Source organism: Elephantulus edwardii, unplaced genomic scaffold, assembly GCF_000299155.1.
Source record: "Elephantulus edwardii isolate Elephantulus edwardi_28Jun2011 unplaced genomic scaffold, EleEdw1.0 scaffold00047, whole genome shotgun sequence".
NCBI lineage: Eukaryota > Metazoa > Chordata > Mammalia > Macroscelidea > Macroscelididae > Elephantulus > Elephantulus edwardii.
The window spans coordinates 17,155,564-17,172,429 of NW_006399797.1; the positions used below are offsets into that span (position 1 = coordinate 17,155,564).

At 39.0% G+C, this 16,866-nt stretch overlaps 1 protein-coding gene across 1 annotated transcript in view; it reads left to right on the top strand.

Moving 5' to 3' along the window:
- MYRFL (myelin regulatory factor-like) overlaps window positions 1-16,866 on the top strand; it is a gene marked incomplete at its 5' end in the record, with an annotated part of 174,930 nt that overhangs the window by 125,402 nt on the left and 32,662 nt on the right. The window contains 6 exons of the mRNA XM_006886110.1: window positions 1,922-2,085; window positions 2,704-2,767; window positions 6,377-6,462; window positions 9,646-9,720; window positions 9,799-9,851; window positions 9,981-10,160. Coding sequence (XP_006886172.1) covers window positions 1,922-2,085; window positions 2,704-2,767; window positions 6,377-6,462; window positions 9,646-9,720; window positions 9,799-9,851; window positions 9,981-10,160 — 622 coding nt within the window. The remainder of the gene's footprint in view (window positions 1-1,921; window positions 2,086-2,703; window positions 2,768-6,376; window positions 6,463-9,645; window positions 9,721-9,798; window positions 9,852-9,980; window positions 10,161-16,866) is intronic.

Genomic DNA, 16,866 nt, shown 5'->3' on the forward strand with positions numbered 1-16,866 from the left:
TTTTTTTTTTTAAAGCTTTTCCTTGCAGTGTCTTGTAATTCTTCAAGTTTCTCTTTCACCCATTGAAAATATTCAATCTTTGTTCTTTTAAATTGTATGTCAGAAAGTTTCATCAGATATTCTGGCTTCAGGAAATCTATTGATACACTGTCGCTTTTTTGGGGGTTACATCTTGCTTTGGGCTTTTGTAGGTGTTAAGGTAGCCTACTTCCTATGTGACATTGATGTGGTAGAGTTTTTCATGTCTGAGGTGATAGCAGATTCTTGATCTGAAGTTACTGCTCCAGAAGTGTGTGGGACAGCTACCCTGCCTGGGGTTTCTCTCTGCCTTCTAACCCAAGGGATGATATGCTTTAGTTCAATAGAGAAAAGGCTTGTGGAAGCAGCCTCCTCTGTTTGAGAAATGCCACAGCTAGGGTAGCCCAAGGTACTCTGGGATAAAGGCAGTTGATGGACTGGATGTGAGGAGATGCAAGTCAGAGTGCAGTGAGTTGACTGGAAAACCAAGAAAACTTGGTTTTCCCTTCAAAGACAAACAAAGCTGTTTTGCTCCCTTCTGATTGAGCTTAAGGGGTTCCACATGATCCAGCCAAACAGTAGTGATGACCCCCAAGTACCTCACTCAAGTTCCAGCATCACTCCCCAGTGTGTCGCACCCTGGCATCGCTCCTTGGCATGTTGCTCCTAGGCGCAAAGCAGCTTTATTAAGGGAGCTCCTGTGTGAGGTTCCTTGGTCACAAAATGGAGAACAAGGAAGCCACCCAGTAGGTTTTCTGAGGCAGAAGGAGATTGCTCATCCTTCTCCTGAAGAACATATAGTGGACTCGAACTGTGTGCCTTCAGGATTGCAGCTGAGCTTCTTGCCACTAGGTCACCAGTGCTCCCTAACTAAATTGTTAGGGATTCAAATCCACCTAGTGACTCTGTGAGAGAGAAAAAACCTGTTTTGCTCCCATAAGGATATAACCTAAAACACCGTATGGAATGTGTCTACTCTGTCTAATGGTGTGATTGCAAATAGAAAATTATAGCTCAGTGGCCTCTAAGACAACATCATGAGATTCAGAGAGTACCAGGAATTTGGAAAAACTTGTAAACAGAATGAGGCAAGAAAACGAGGTCATGAGTGCTGGGGTGGGAGTCAATGAACACTTTCTGTTTGGAGGGCTGGTTTCTGTTATGGTTTTGAGATGGATACACATGTTTGTGTTATCATGAGATTTGTGAGCAGGGGCATGGTGACCAGGCCTTCTTGACTTCAGTTAGCCTCCCCTTTCTGTTGTTTTATATTTTATCTTATTTGAGAGTTAGGTTAAAATGCACAGTGCATGGATGATGAAGTAGAAATGAGCCCTCAGGAATTATCCTGTCATTTATAAATGAAGAAATGGAAGCCTTGACTGTTGCATTCAACCTCAGGTCTCACATCTAGTAGGTATCAGAACCTGGAGAAAAGTCCAAGTCTCCCTTTTTCCTCAATCTGAACATTGTGGTGTGCCCTCTACCAGGGAGAGCTGGAATAATTTCGTATGAGGACTTGGGGATGAATGTACAAATCAACATTCAGAAACCAGTTCTGACTTTCTTTTTATGAGTTTTAAATACAGTGTAATAATCATAAAAAATAAATCTTTAGATTCCAAACTTGACAGTGTCCTTCAGCTCCATTCTCTATTGAGGGTACAAGGACATATTTCCATTTTATTGCAAATTGAACATAAGCAGCTTTACAGCCCAGCTGGCAGTACAGCAAGCCCACATTAGGTTTCCACACTCTCTCGATTTATCTTGAATGAGCTTGAGGTTGTGTGTGTATAAGCATTTTCAATGGTGGGTTCCAACTGACTAGAATGGGCTCTGGACAGCTCCCTGGTGGTCTCACACTATAAATTCATATAATATCTGTTCTTTTCCCTTTTAGGACCAGATCTTTATGGAGAATGTAGGTGCAGTGAAGCAGCTCTGCAAACTAACCAACAACCTTGAAGAAAGGATAGAAGAGTTAGAAATATGGAACAGAAAGCTGGCCAGGCTAAAGCGGCTCAGTAGTTTGAAGTCCTCTGTCAGTGAAGCCAGTTCAATCAGGTACACTCAGGATTACAACAGAAATTCAGGAAAGGAAAGGGTGGGATGTTTTCATAACTAGGCCAGCCTTAGTTTGTTTTTTATTTTTTTAAAAAAATTTAACAAGCAGCACTTGTTACTTTCTCATAATGAAGTTCTCACTTTTGTTTTAAAAATACTTTGGTATGATTAGTTTTTCCTACTTTCCCAAATCTCATCCCAGTGTCTTAAAACAAAACATTGGGCATATGCTTGATAACAATTGTTCAAGAATGTACTACATTATACCACAAGGGAGGCTTCTCCTTTAACAAGGTCATTTCTAAATATAGAAAACCACATTTAGTTCTTAGGGGTAAAACATTATTTTTTTTTTTAAATTATTACTTAAGTAGGTTAAATGCACATTTCCTGGGGTTTGGTTTTGAGAAATGTAGTATTTAATGCATTCATTTATGCTTATTAGCTTTCTTTTCCACAAAAGGAACTGTCAATTGTTTTGATTTTTCCTTTTTTACAAAATTACCATAATTCAAAGGAAGCTGTAGTGCTGTTAGAATGACGGAGTAGGCTTTTTTGGTATAATGCCTCAAGAAGCATTTGAATTGTAATAAATTTTCTCTCTTTCTTTTTAAAAAGCAAATTTAGCAGAGCTGCTAGTGTATCTTCTCCGAGAAGATCCAGTCCCAAAAAACCCAACAAGGTAAATAGACTTATATTTATAATAAACACAGGTGATCTTTTACATACACAGAGAGAAATTGAGGGCAGGGGGAGTATCTCTAGAGAAATTACAAATGATTTTTGCTTTTTTTGTTGTTGGATTCCCTTATTTACCCCCTATGCATGTCAAGTGTTTACATAGGAACTCTTTGTCTCTTTGTGGTACAAAAGAATGACATTTGACTTCTCAGAGGAATATCCAAAAGTTAATGTGATTCCTCTGCAGTTACAAAAAGAATTCAGAGAAGGAAACCGAGAAAGTAATACCATTTACAATACCCAGAGACACCTAGGAACAAAGGCTGAACATAGAAATCCCATATGACCCAGCTATTCCACTGATAGGAATATGTTGTTATTAGGTGCTGTTGAATTGAGAACAACTTGTAGTGACCCTATGAACAAAAGATATGAACCCAGTTCTATCCTGTGCCATCCTCATACTTGCTGACACACAGAGCCCATTGCGGCAGTCACTGTGTCAATCAAATATGTAAACCTATGTTCATACAAGTGTTATTCACAATAGCAATGTCCACCAACAAACGTATGGATTGAGAAATTTTGGTACATTCATACAAAGGAGAACTTCACAGCCCTAATAAACAATGATTTTGTAAAATACCATAGGGAACATAGGGAAGCCTAGATAGCATTATGCTGGGTGAAATAACTCAGTTACATAAGGATAAATACTGTATAAGACCACTATTATGAAAACAGGAGGATAACTGAGCTGATTGTGTATAATATTCAAAAGTGTAAAGGGAAGGAAAATAGAGAAGCCATAAAAAGGAGAAGGGGCAAAACACCTGTGAGATATCATCTCACCCCAGTAAGAATACCAAAATTTAACAGAACAGCAAGCAACAAATGCTGGCAAGGTTGTGGAGAAACTGGAACTTGTATTCACTGTTGGTGGAAGTGTAAAATGGTGCAACCACTGTGGAAGGCGGTATGGCGCTTTCTCAAAAAGTTGCAAATATAGATACCATTTGACCCAGCAATTCCACTACTGGGAATATACCCAAAGAGACCATAACTTAAACACAAGCAGATATATGCACACCATGTTTATTGTGGCTTCGTTCACAATAGCAAGACATTGCAAACACCCTAAGTGTCCATCAGCAAAAGAATGCGTAGAGAAGCTGTGGTATATTCACACAATGGAATACTACAATGCATTGAAAAACAAGGAACTCATGCAATATTATTCAAAATAAGTGACCCTGAAAGAGTCATTATGCTGAGTGAAGTATCTCAGTCACAAAAAGACAGATACTGCATGGTGCCCCTGTTGTAAAACAGGACTGACATCGAGGTTGGGGAGAGACTGAGAAAGATGGGATAAATAATGTATACTGCATTAAAACAGATGAGGAAGAAAACAGTTTAAAAGATATATGTGATGAGGTATTTTTGTCATGATGGAACTCCAGAACGAAAGCTGCATAGTGGAGTGGACCTGAGGGGAGGGATTGTAAAACAATCAAAGAATTTTTCTTTTACTTTTCAAAGAGAAGAGTATACTGGGGGTGAGGGTTGGGAGGGGAGAAAAGTACAACAATGAATGAATGGAAGTTCAAAGTCTCTGTAAATTTTCATTGAAATTAATAATAAATTTTAAAAAAGGGGGGAAGGGGAAAAATCACCAAGAAAGCAGAAGTCAATCAGCAGTTCAGAGGGTAAAGAAATAGAAAAGATTCAACAGAGACTTGAAAACATCCCCATGAAAAGGGTGATAATAAGCATAGATCAACAGTAATTAACTATATAAAATACAATGTGTATGAATGATCGTACAAAATACATACATGAATGAAATACATATATGAAACATGGTATGGAAAAATGTATGACTGACAGCAAACCAATAAAATTTTTTTTAAGTTATTAACTTTCACAGGAATGCTGAATATTGTTATCTTAGTTGATGATCTCACAAGATATCATTTCATTATATAGCAATAAAAATTAAAGAACTCTGATTGTTTATTGGTTTGCGAACAGAAAGGTTGGTGGTTCAACAACATCAGCTACTTTTTAGGAAAAGGATTTCTGCTCCTTTAAAGAGCTACAGACTTGACAATATAAGGGGGGCCACTAGGAGTCAGAACAGACTCCACTGCAGATAGCATCAGTTAAAACCATCATACTTTAACCTTTGTAAGCAGATGACTACCCATTCTCCATCTACAAATGCATTACTAAATTCCAAAGGGAAAAGGGATTTGAGGATTAACTGAAATCCCTCTGGAGTCTTCTGAAATCAGATGAGGGATTAGGTCAAGTCAAGGCACACTTATAGATGTAGGCCCAGGGCCATAAGCATGGAGAAGCTAATGAAGTTCATCTGTTGAGAACAATATAAAAAACTGGCAGGTTTATGCTTCAAAAATGGAGCTTGTGGAGAAAAGAGTGGAAGATTGAGGTGTGAGCACAGGGTGTGAAACCTGTGAGCTGCTTTGCTGTGGTACCTCATTGACTTGACCTGGAAGCCTCTGCCTGTTTTTTTAGCTCAATTCCCCTCCATTATGCAAGTTTCCATGTCAATTGTTAGAGTCTTAAAGATCTCTAGAGCCTGTAAATTTACTTATTTTTATATTCCTTATAATGTTATGCCTGGTGGTTATTATGTGACATCAAGTTGAGTATGACTTACAGAGACGCAATGACCAACCAACCATCCTGAAATTTGCCTGATCTTGTGCTAACCTCATCATCTCTGACATGCTAGAGCCCATTGCTGAAGTCACTGTGTCAAGCCATCTCATTGGGAGTCTTTGTGTCCTTTTCTGACCCTGCACCTTTCCAAGAATGAGGTCCCTTTCCAAGGAATAGACTCATCTAGCTACATGTCCAAAGAGACAAAGCTTCACCATCTTTGCTTCCAAGGAGCACTGCAGCTGCACCTTCTCCAAGACATAACTGTTTGTTCTTTTAGCAGAAAAAGGGAGATATTCAGTCCTTTTTTCCAACACCACAACTCAAAGGAATCAATTTTTCTTCTGTCATACTTATTGTTCAGCTCTCTGATGTATAGCTATGCATGGTAGTGGTTAATAAATATTTGTTGACTGGATCCAGAATAAATAATACACAAGCCCAGAGCTTAGAGGTTAGAATTGGATATTGATGTTTTTTATTTAATGAGTCCTTGCTAGGATTTCATGCTGCAAATATCTTTACCGTGTTTGTCATATGCTTAGAATTCTTTCACTGGAATTTATTCCTTCTTGTCTTGAATCTTTTGATTTTCAAAAGTATTCTTTTAGAAGAAATAAACCCCTGGGTTCCGACAGTGTCAGGTCTGATAGGGAGGATAAAGGCATAAACTGCAAAGACAAGTGGAATAGATGATTGTCCTGCAGGGTTTTGGTGAAAAGAGAGAATACTGTAGCCAGAGAATTAAAGAAAAGGAGTGACTGAGGTAGACTTTGAAAGAAGCTTGTTTTCTGAGGAGCAGCGAGGAGGAGGGAAGTGTACTTTGAGGAGAGCACACCCACCATTCTGTGGGAGCAGAAAAGGTCATTACTGGGAACAATTCTCTATTTTATCACTGCTTCGTTACTGAATCTTTTTATAGGTTTATTTTTCAGGAAAAAAACAGTCGTGTCCTAACTGGGTTTTCCAGACCTTGGTGATATCTCTAATTGCTGTGATGGCATTTTGGTAAGAAAAACGTCAATGTTATGCTATGTCAAGTTCTTCCCCCACCTCCTTCTTGTCTTTTCTTTTCTTTTCTTACATATGAACGGGGCTTGACCTTCTATTTTCTTTGAAGAGAAGGAGCCCTTTCACTGAGGCGGACATTCTAGTCAGCTTAAAGATGAGAATGCCCTTTCTGAACTCAGCTCAAAGAACAAAGCACAGGCATTTGTACTTAAATGTGGAATGAAGGAGGTCGCCTTAAATGGAGGGTTTCTTTCAGTCATCTGATACCTTGTCATCAGTTCCTGTGTGTGTGTGTGTGTGTGTGTGTGTGTGTGTGTGTGTGTACACACATTTCCACTTGCTCTCCATTCTTTCTTACTTTTATAAATATCTTTCTTCTCCTTCCTATCTTCTTATGTTAATGGAGTAAGAAGGAAGTCCACTCTACTATAATTTTCAGAATTCTTCTGAATTCTTCAGTAATGATTTTACACCAAAGGCACTATAAGATCATCCTAAGGTTCAAGTGAAATTTACCAAATAGTTAAATCAAGCAAATGCGGTATTTGCTATGCAAACATTGGATGGCTTGTGGGCAGCCATCTCTCCTGTCCCTGGTGAGGAGGAGGGGTTGATGTGGGAGTTATCTCCTGCCGGGTGCAAGGATCTTTCTCTGGCCTGTGATCCTGAGGCTTCTGTTGCTGCTGTGTTGGCCCCTCCGGCCTGGAGCCTGGTCAACCTGTGCTCCTTAGGGCTTTTGCATGTGTCCTCGAGCCATTGACTATTTCTTTCTTGTTTTCATTCTGGCTATTCGCATGGTAAAAGGAGCATTTATCTCACAAAAAACCTGCTTTGTTGGTGGTGTGGGAAAGGGCTCACTTCTGGCCTTGTTTCAAGAGAGACAGTCATTCTCTGGCATCTGCTTTCCCTAGGTGTTTGGCATCTGCTTTTGCTAGGTGCTTCAGATCTTTGCTCTACAGCAGCTTCCTAATCACAGAAGACATGGGCTGCTCTCTCCTCTTTTGTCCCCTTCGCACTTTCACATTTGTTCCTGTTTATTGCGGGAAGTTTACTCCAGTACTTCACACCATTTTACAGAATTCTTACAGAAACCTTGACACATTTCTCATATGAGGCACACTTGTCCTTTCCTGTTGGTATTCTTAACTCAGGACAATGTAAGGACTCATCTTTATCAGACATACAGAACATTCTCTGTGGACATAGACTTCTAGAAAAATTCATTAGAAAGAGTCAATTCTGAGGTGAAAATATTACTACCATTAAAAAAAAATACCCAGACACTTTTATTATTATTTGAATGAAAGTTTACAGAACAGATTGGTTTTCCACTGAAATATTCATACATGTTTTTTGTCATTGATGATAATCTCCACATTGTAGCAACACTCTTCTCACTTCGTCCCTGTGGTTCTTTCCATCCATCCTTCAATCCTCTGCCTTCCTGCCACTTGAGCTTTGTCCTGGACACACTGTCCTTTTGATCTCGTGTGATTGACTGTTCTAAGGATGGACAAGATCTTACTTTTGTTATGGGATTACTAGATCTTATGAATTCTAAAACTGTCGACTACCCAATTCCAGAAGTGGAAGTATAAGGCATATTTTCTCTTGTTTCTGGCTTATTGTGTACCCTAAAAGAATCAAACAAAGAGAATTTTCTCTCAATGGAGAGAGGGGGTTCTTTTCTATTTGATGGGCCTGAAGTTCCTTGGGTTATGCATTAAACAGATGACAGAGACAAATCAGAAAATAATAGTTAAGGATTACTTTTGGGGAGCAGAGTGGAGAGTGGGAAGAACTGGTGAACAGAGTAAAAGACCTTGAACTCCAGCAAGCATTATTCAGGGTGACAATCCAAATCTGTGTGATGAGGCTGTGCCTCACTGTTTCCAGGCAGGGTAGTTCTAGGCAGTAACAAGTTGCTTCTTATTTTCTTGACGAACTGGAGATCAAAAGTGCAGCACATTTCTTTGTGTATACTTAATGATTCTATATAATGACTCTCAGTTTTCTTATTTGGGAGATAAAATGTTTAAAAGCACCACCAGCAGTGTTGTTGTTGTTGTTGTTGTTATGTGCCATCGAGTCATTTGCAACTCATAGCGACCCTATGTACAACAGCCCTAAACCGTGCTCTATCCTGTGCCAATCTCATTGCCTCTGACAAACCCATCCCGAGTACCCCAATCACTGAACCAGCAGTGTACAAACTGGAAACCTCCAATCATACTGAGTTCCCTCTCCAAATGTGAAACAGCAGTAAATCCTTCACATTTGATAGATTTACAAATTCATTAGGAACTAGGTATGAAGTCAGACTGGTAAGAGGTCAAGTTAGGTAACACAGGCTGTTTCAAATCCAGCATAATGACTGCAAAATTCTTGGGCAGACTTTAGAATTTGTGAGTCTTGAAGGCTCCCCCATATGAAGAATGGCATTGGGTTTAGTTCCCCAAACCTCCTCACCTTTAAGAGAGAGTTTCTCTCTGTTTGTTTGTATGTGTGTATGTGTGTGTGTGTGTGTGTGTTTGTGTGTATCTTGACTCAATGGCACATAACAACAGCAACAATATATAGATATTCTGATAATTAGAGGAGAAAGAGATACCTGTCAATTTAAAGTGTGGAAATGGATGCTTTATTGCATTTCTTCCCCTTTCTTTGTCCAATTTATTGAGCTCTATTCAGAAGACAGACATCAGAAGATGTCAAAGAAGCAGCCAAAGGTCTAGAATCAGCAGCCGCCTTTCATCTCCAACTGTGATGGTGCAGATGACCCCCATCAGTGCCATGTGAACTTGGCCCAGACTTTTTCCTGCAAGGAGCAGAGGGCTGTCTCCAGCTATTCATATACTTCCTCTTGTAATTTTCCACTAGTGACAGACACTTCAGAGACAGTTTACCAGGGTTAAGGGGCTGCTCTGAGGAAAAATCCATCAGCCTGGATTCCCCCAGGAGCCCTGAGATCCAGGAAGCCAAGGATTTTCTCTTAGCAGGGCAGAAGGCATAGCTGTGTTGGTTTCCATGGTTTCTATAGCTGTGATTTTTCTGACTCCTCCCCTCCCATCTGTGTGGCCTGTTAGGGAGCATCGTTGGCCAGCAGTATGTGTGAGTTATATCTGGAGCCAAATGTGCCATGTCAGCTTTCCCGTCTCTTTTTTCCTTCTCTCTTCACAGCGCGTTGACAATAGTGTTCCTTTACATACTTAGCTTGAAAGATCAAGACCGTCTTGCTTCAAGTGTCCTTCCAAGGTGAGAGTTAAAGTCTTAATTTTCTTTGAGGAGAATTCTTGAAACTTCCTTCATTAAGTGTTTGTTCTCTTCCTCCAGCAATATCACAGGCTCTCTGAAGCCAGTCCTGCCAGCCACGGTCTCCTCCTCAGGTAAGGTCTTCACATTCCTGCACCCTCACACTCAGCCTTTCAGCCTTGTTTCATGTGAATTTTCAGTAAGAGAAACCAGCCTTTCCAGTTAACCTTGTTGCTTTCTTCCCTTCTCCCAATGCCACACAGCACCTAATATATCCCTGGCAACCACACAGCCTTCCTTCCAAATACCAGAAATCACTTTTTGTGAGGTCCTGCCATGCCAAGAGACTTACTGCTGCCCCATCTGGGGAATCAGAAGAGTCATTTCAAGTCCTATGAGCAGACAATCCAAGGAGGAGAAAGAACTCCATCAGCCCTGGGCAGGTAATGGGTGTTAGTGAAGAAATATGCAGAAATTTGAACCCTACTTCTTTCTGCATCTATGTTCACAGAATATTTTGTTAATTCCACATAATGCTTCTGCTCTCCTATTTGGGGCAGCAAAATCTTCAAAAATACCTACAGGATTAAGTTCCTTATAAAGGGATGGAATTTTGCTTGATTAAACCCTTATAAATTTCACCAAGTAAAAAGGTCTCACTTATCTATTGTCAACAAAGATAGTAATGGTAGGACCAGTGCAATAATTATGAGAATGTGGGTAGATTTGGGGGCTCAGACAAAACTTAAAAAACTATATACTATCTGCCCAAACCAATAAGAGGGCGATGTAAACAGTTTTGGAAATTGATAATAAATTAACAGTAAACTTTATGTCAGTAAAAAAGCACAAAGCTGAAATTTCACTTTCAGAATTTCTTCTTCTTCTAGGTACACACACACACACACACACACACACACACACACACACACACACACTCTTACATGCATGCACAAATATTAGTGATGTTTTTTAAAATAACAGGATTTTTCATTATAGGATTAATTATGGAAACTTGATCAAGGCCTAAAAGTATAACTATATATCAGCCCAATTACATTTATCTATCTATAAGCCCAAATATAATACATTCAATTATATACTGATTTATTATTATTTTCAGAAATGCCTTTTTATCAACACATATATTATTGAGTGTTTAAAGTAATGATGATGATGGTTCTAATAATAATCATAAATTCATACTAGTGTAGCTTATGTGTTAGGACAGCCACTGTTCTCACTGTGTTGTAATGTGGTGGCTTATGTGTTGCTGTTATGCTTGTGTTTCAAATAGCAAAATAGGTCCTCATAACTGAGCGTTTCAGCAGAGTTTCCAAACTAAGACAAAGCAGGAAGTAGGACTTGTGTGTTTTATTGATTATGCAAAGTCTTTTGACTGTGTGGATCATAATAAATTAGGAATAACTTTGAGAAGAATGGGTATTACAGAACAATTAATTATACTCATTCAGAACATGTACATAGGCCAAGTGGCAGTTATTGGGAAGAAAATAAGGCAATACCGCATGGTTTTACAATCAGGAAAGGTGTTCATAACAGTTGTATTCTTTCATCATATACATTAAATCTGTATGCTGAGAATCTGGGCCATATGAAGAGTAAAGTGGCATTAGAATTGAAGATAAAGTCATTAACAATTTGTGTTATACACATGACACATCCTGACTCATTGGAAGTGAAGAGGACTTGAAGCACAGAAGATGATCAAATACTAAATAAAGCCTTTCATATGTCTTACATATTGATAGAAATAAAACAAAAATCCTCACATTAGGTAACATTTGTTGGTTAATGATAAACAGAGAAAATATTGGATTTGTCAAGTATTTCATTTTACTTAGATCCATAATCAATGTTCACACATGCGTCATGCAAGAAATCAAGAGGCATGCTACATTGGCAAATCTGTGGACAAAGACTACTTTAAAGTGCTAAAGAGCAAAGATGTTAATATAAAGACTCAGTTGAGCCTACCACAAGTCATGTATGAGACTCATATATGTATGAGAGTTGAAGAATGAATAAAGAAGACAGAAGAAGAATTGATGTCTTTGAGTTATTGGTGAAGAATATTGCATATGCCATGGGCTCCCAAGAAGACAAATAAGTCTTTGTGCAAGAAGTGCAGCCAGAGTATTCCATAGAAGTAAGGAGGATAGAACTTCATCTCACATATTTCATGCTAGTTAATAGGAGGTGCAAACTCCTGGAAAAGAACAACATGCTTGGAAATCTGGAAAGTCAGGAAAGAAGAAGAGCCTTGTTGAGATAGGTTGATATGGTTACTGCAACAATGAGCTTATGCAGGTAGAGATTGTGAGGATGGCACAGGACTGGGCAATGTTTCCTAAGTTATACCTAGCATTGCCATGAGTCAGAGCCAACTCAATGACACCTGTCAACCACACACTGTCAGGGTGGTGTAACCCTGTAATTGCTCTTAGGTGCTTTCAAGTTGAATACAACTTACAGTGACCCTATAAACAACAGACCTGAACCCTGCCCTATCCTGTGCCATCCTTAGCATCTTTGACACACTAGAGCCCATTGTGCAAGTCTTTGGGCCAATCCATCTCATTGTAGGGCCTTTCTCTTCTTCATTGACCTGCCACCATTCCAAGGAATAGCCTCACCTAGCTACATGTCCAAAGTGTGAGCGATGAAGCTTTGCCATCTTTGCCTCCAGGGTACGTGCAGCCTGCACTTTCTCTAAGACATATCTTTTAATTCTTTTGTCTTCCATTGTCTTTCATCCCAGTCCATGGGCTATTTGACATCCTTCTCCAGCACCACAATTCAAAAACATCAATTCTTCTTCTGCGATTCTTATTCATTGTCCAGCTCTTTAATGTATAGCAGGTGGGTGAGAAGATCCTGGCTTGAATTAGGGGCACCCTACTTCTAAAACTGATATCATTGCTCTTCAGTATTTTGGAGAGGTCCCTGACAGCAGACTTGTCCAAAGCAATACATTCTCTGGTTTTCTGACTGCTGGTACTAAGGCTGTTGATCGTTGGTACAAGCAAGATGAAATAATTGAAAGCTTCAATCCTTTCTCTATCTATTATGATATTGACTGTTAGTACTTTGGTGAGGACCTTTGTTTTCTTAATCTTGAAATGTAGTCCATACTGAAGGCTGTAGTCCTTGATCTTCTGCAGCAAACATTTCACATCTGCCTCACTTTCAGCAAGGTTGTGTCATCTGCATAAGGTAGATTGTTTATGAGTCTTCCTCCAGTCCTGATGTCCTATTCCTCTTTATAGAGTGTGATTTCATGAGTTGTTTGCGCTGCATACAGAATGGAAAGGTATGGAAAAAGGATACACTCTTTATGATTTTAAGCCATGCAATGTTCGTATTTTAGACAACAGCTTCTTGGTAGAGATTTATCATGAGTACAATTAAGTATTCTAGGATTCCCATTCTTCCCAATATTAGCCATAATTTGTTGTGATCTCTTCAGCAAAATAACTCTCAAATTAAAGTAGCTTAATATGGTAAAAACTTACTTCTCCCTCATTCTGTATGTCAAAGGTATATCAAAACAGAGCTGTTGCTCTTCCTCTCATTCAGGATCTAATCAATGGAGACTATCTTAGTATACATTCCACAGTCTCTCGGGCAGTGGTCAAAGAATGAGACAGAGAGTACATTGGCTCTTAAAGCTTCTTCCTGTGTGTAATACATGTCAATTCTGCTTACACTTTCCTGGCCAAATCAAGGCACATGTGTCACATTTAATTTGAGAGCAGTCTTAACATGTGGTGGGAGCAAATTAAGCAGCACATTTGTGAGAAGAACTAGTAACTGGAACATAGAAAATGGTCAGCAGCAAAAAAGTTTTGGGCTGACAGGTAATTGCTTTTCCCCTTTGTTTTTATTCCATATCCAAGTCTTGATGAAATAGCCCTTATAAGTCATCATTACTGTTACTGTCACATTGTCATCATCATGTAATGAGTTATTACTATTTTTGAGGTACTGTCGTAAGTAGTTTACATGAATGAATCACGTAATCTCCACAGTCATAAAACAGGCACTGTTCTCATCCCCCTTTGCCCAAAGAAAAAGCTCAGACACAAAGAGTTTTCCCCTATAACTAGTAGAAACAATCCTTGTACTATTATTTTCTCATGAAAGCAGTTCTTGGTTGAGCTTGCGAACACAGGAATCTCCATTTGGTGAGAATAAAGGTTCAGTTTGAAAAAAACCTTCTTTTCAGTTGTTATATTCTTAGTATTTTCAAGTATGGAAAAATCTAGCAGTGTTTTAAAACTCTCCCAAGATTTCATCCCTTGCAAATCCAATGGTAACTCCTTTCTTTGCCTAGGAGTCTGACTTGGAGACCTTGGTATCCTTTCTTGAAAGGAGTCCCCAAAAGAGAACCTCCCACCTGGGAAAGATGTGCTGATAATACTAAATCCTGAATAGAAATAGTTAATGTGCTGGTCCAATTTATTTCCCTTTTCAGAGGTTTCTTGACTCCTGAGCAAATACAGTACTGTAGCCTGCTATTTAAAAAAAAAATAAAATGTTCAAACCCATGTGAAGAATGTTCCTTTAAAAGTCCAGAGACTTTTAAAAACCTCTTTAGACAATTAACCAAGGTGCCAGCGTCCCCAGGTCATGAGACTATTTGATTGGACAGCTGATGAAATGAAGGCCCAGATTCTTGCCCAAGTTCTATGTGAGTTAGCAGAGAATAGGAATTGGGATCTGGGTCCCCCTTTTCCCTCACTGGGTTCCTTTTAACAATTCTATCTCCACTTACATGAGCATCTCAAGTTCATGGTACCAGGATTAACTCTGGAAGATGCAGGGCCTCTGTTGTATCATTCTAGGAACCACTCTGCTGGTTTGTTTAGTACTATTTGTTTGGTACCCTATTGTTTGGTATTTTGGGAGGCTGAGGAGTATTCTCATCCTGCTGAGCCAGCCTCCTCTTCTGTCCAGGACACTACACAATTCCTAAATGCAAAAGAAAGAAAAGCAAGTCAACTATTTTAGCTAGATGATCCTGAGTCATTAAAGGCCAATTGAAAATAAGAAATATCTATTAAAAAGAAATTAAATAACTTTAAAAAAAGCCTTGGTCAAAACAGCTATAAGCTATCATCTCACCCCAGTAAGAACAGCAAAATTTAACAGAACAGCAAGCAACAAATGCTGGCAAGGTTGTGGAGAAACGGGAACCTTTATGCACTGTTGGTGGGAGTGTAAAATGGTACAACCACTGTGGAAAGCATTGTGGCGCTTTCTCAAAAAGTTGCAAATAGAGATACCATTTGACCCAGCAATTCCACTACTGGGAATTTACCTGAAAGAGTGCATAACTGCCTCCCAAGCAGATATACGCACACCCATGTTTATTGCGTCTTTGTTTATAAATAGCAAAGAGCTGAAAACAACCCAAGTGCCCATCAACAAATGAATGGGTAGAGGAGCTCTGGTATATTCACACAGTAGAATACTATGCTGTATTGACAGTAGAATACTATGCTGTATTGAAAAACAAGGAACTCATACAATATTATGTAAAATGGGTGACCCTGGAGGACATTATGCTGAGTAAAATATTTTAGTCACAAAGGACAAATATTGCATAAGGCCACTGTTGTAAAATGGGATTGATATTGGGGTTGAGGGAAGATAGAGAAGGAGGAGATGAATGAGGTATACTGCATTGAAAGAGATGAGAGAGAGAACTGTTTAAAAGGGATATATGATTGGGTATTATTGTCATAACAGGATTCCGGAATGAAGGCTGAACAGTGGAGTAGACTTGGGAGGGAGGGATTGCATAACAATGAAAGAGTTTTACTTTTCAAGGAGAAGAGTGAATTGGAGGGAAAAGGTGGTCAGGGAGAAAAGTGCAACAATGAATGAATGGAAATCCAAAGTCTCTGTAAACTTTCATTAAAATTAATTTTTTAAAAAGCCTTGGAAAATATCTTAGTGGAATGCAGGAGAATATAATATCTAATAGTTTATTAAGTCAAAAGCATATTGATATATGTTATCATTGAGAGATAACATGACAGGTAAAATGAGAGAAGGAAAATTATTTTCTTTTTATTAAGAGCAGAAGAACATTCTGATGGCCTAGCGGTGTGGAGTTATGCTGCCAGCATGAAGGCATGCATTTCAAATCCACTAGCTGCTCTGTCAGAGAAAGATGGACAGTCTCCTCCTGTGTTTTACTGTCTCTGAAAACCCACTAGAGCGTCAGTTGTGAGTTGGTTCTGACTGCACAGTACATAATAACATGCTGAGCAGAAGTCATTCTTCTTCCTTTGAGACTAATTTTCTAAGTCTGAAAAAACAAAATGTCTTTCAGAAAGGATATTTCTATCCTCTACGTGTAATGAGAAGTTGGGGTAAGACTAACAGAAAGTGCAAAGTGGATTATGGAATACTGAGATTCTACACTAAGGAACCAACTGAGTATGATGGATTAGATTTTAGTCCATATTGTAGTGGTTAAGAGTCAACTACAACGCCTCGTGACCCTGTGAGTAACAGAATTAAATCTTCCTTTATCCTGTACCATCTTCACAGTCTCCACTCTTGTGTTGTTGCAGTCCCTGTGTCAGTTCATGGAACCAATACAGATTTACGTACACAACAGATTTAGATAATAAAAAGTAAAGAGCTGATGAGGGAGGGTTATCTATGGAACTCTCCAGATTGTGAGAGAGTTGGCAAAGAATGGAAAAAAAAATGAAAAAAACAAGAAACCTGAAATTCATGCAAATTTTCTTCTAAAGACCAGAACTCTGAGGAGAGCAAAATGGCTAAAAGAAAATGATGCCTATATTAAATGGCTCAAATGGTGGGGTGCATTGATATCTCTTTGGCATTAGTCAGGCTAGATCAGAGAAAGTTAGCCAAGAGTCTATCTGGAACTCAGCCATTAACTTAGGTTTACAAATAGTACTGTAGATAGATATTTTACCCCAACAATATGTGTCTTGGTAGAATTTTTTTTTGTTATTGTTGTTGGAAGGGTTTTTTGGTCGGAATTTCCCCAAAACTCTCCTCACCACAAGTTTCTATTTCAATTTGGAGCTATTGCCTCCCCTTAGTTGTGAAATACACCCTCAACTATCTCTCTCTCTCTCT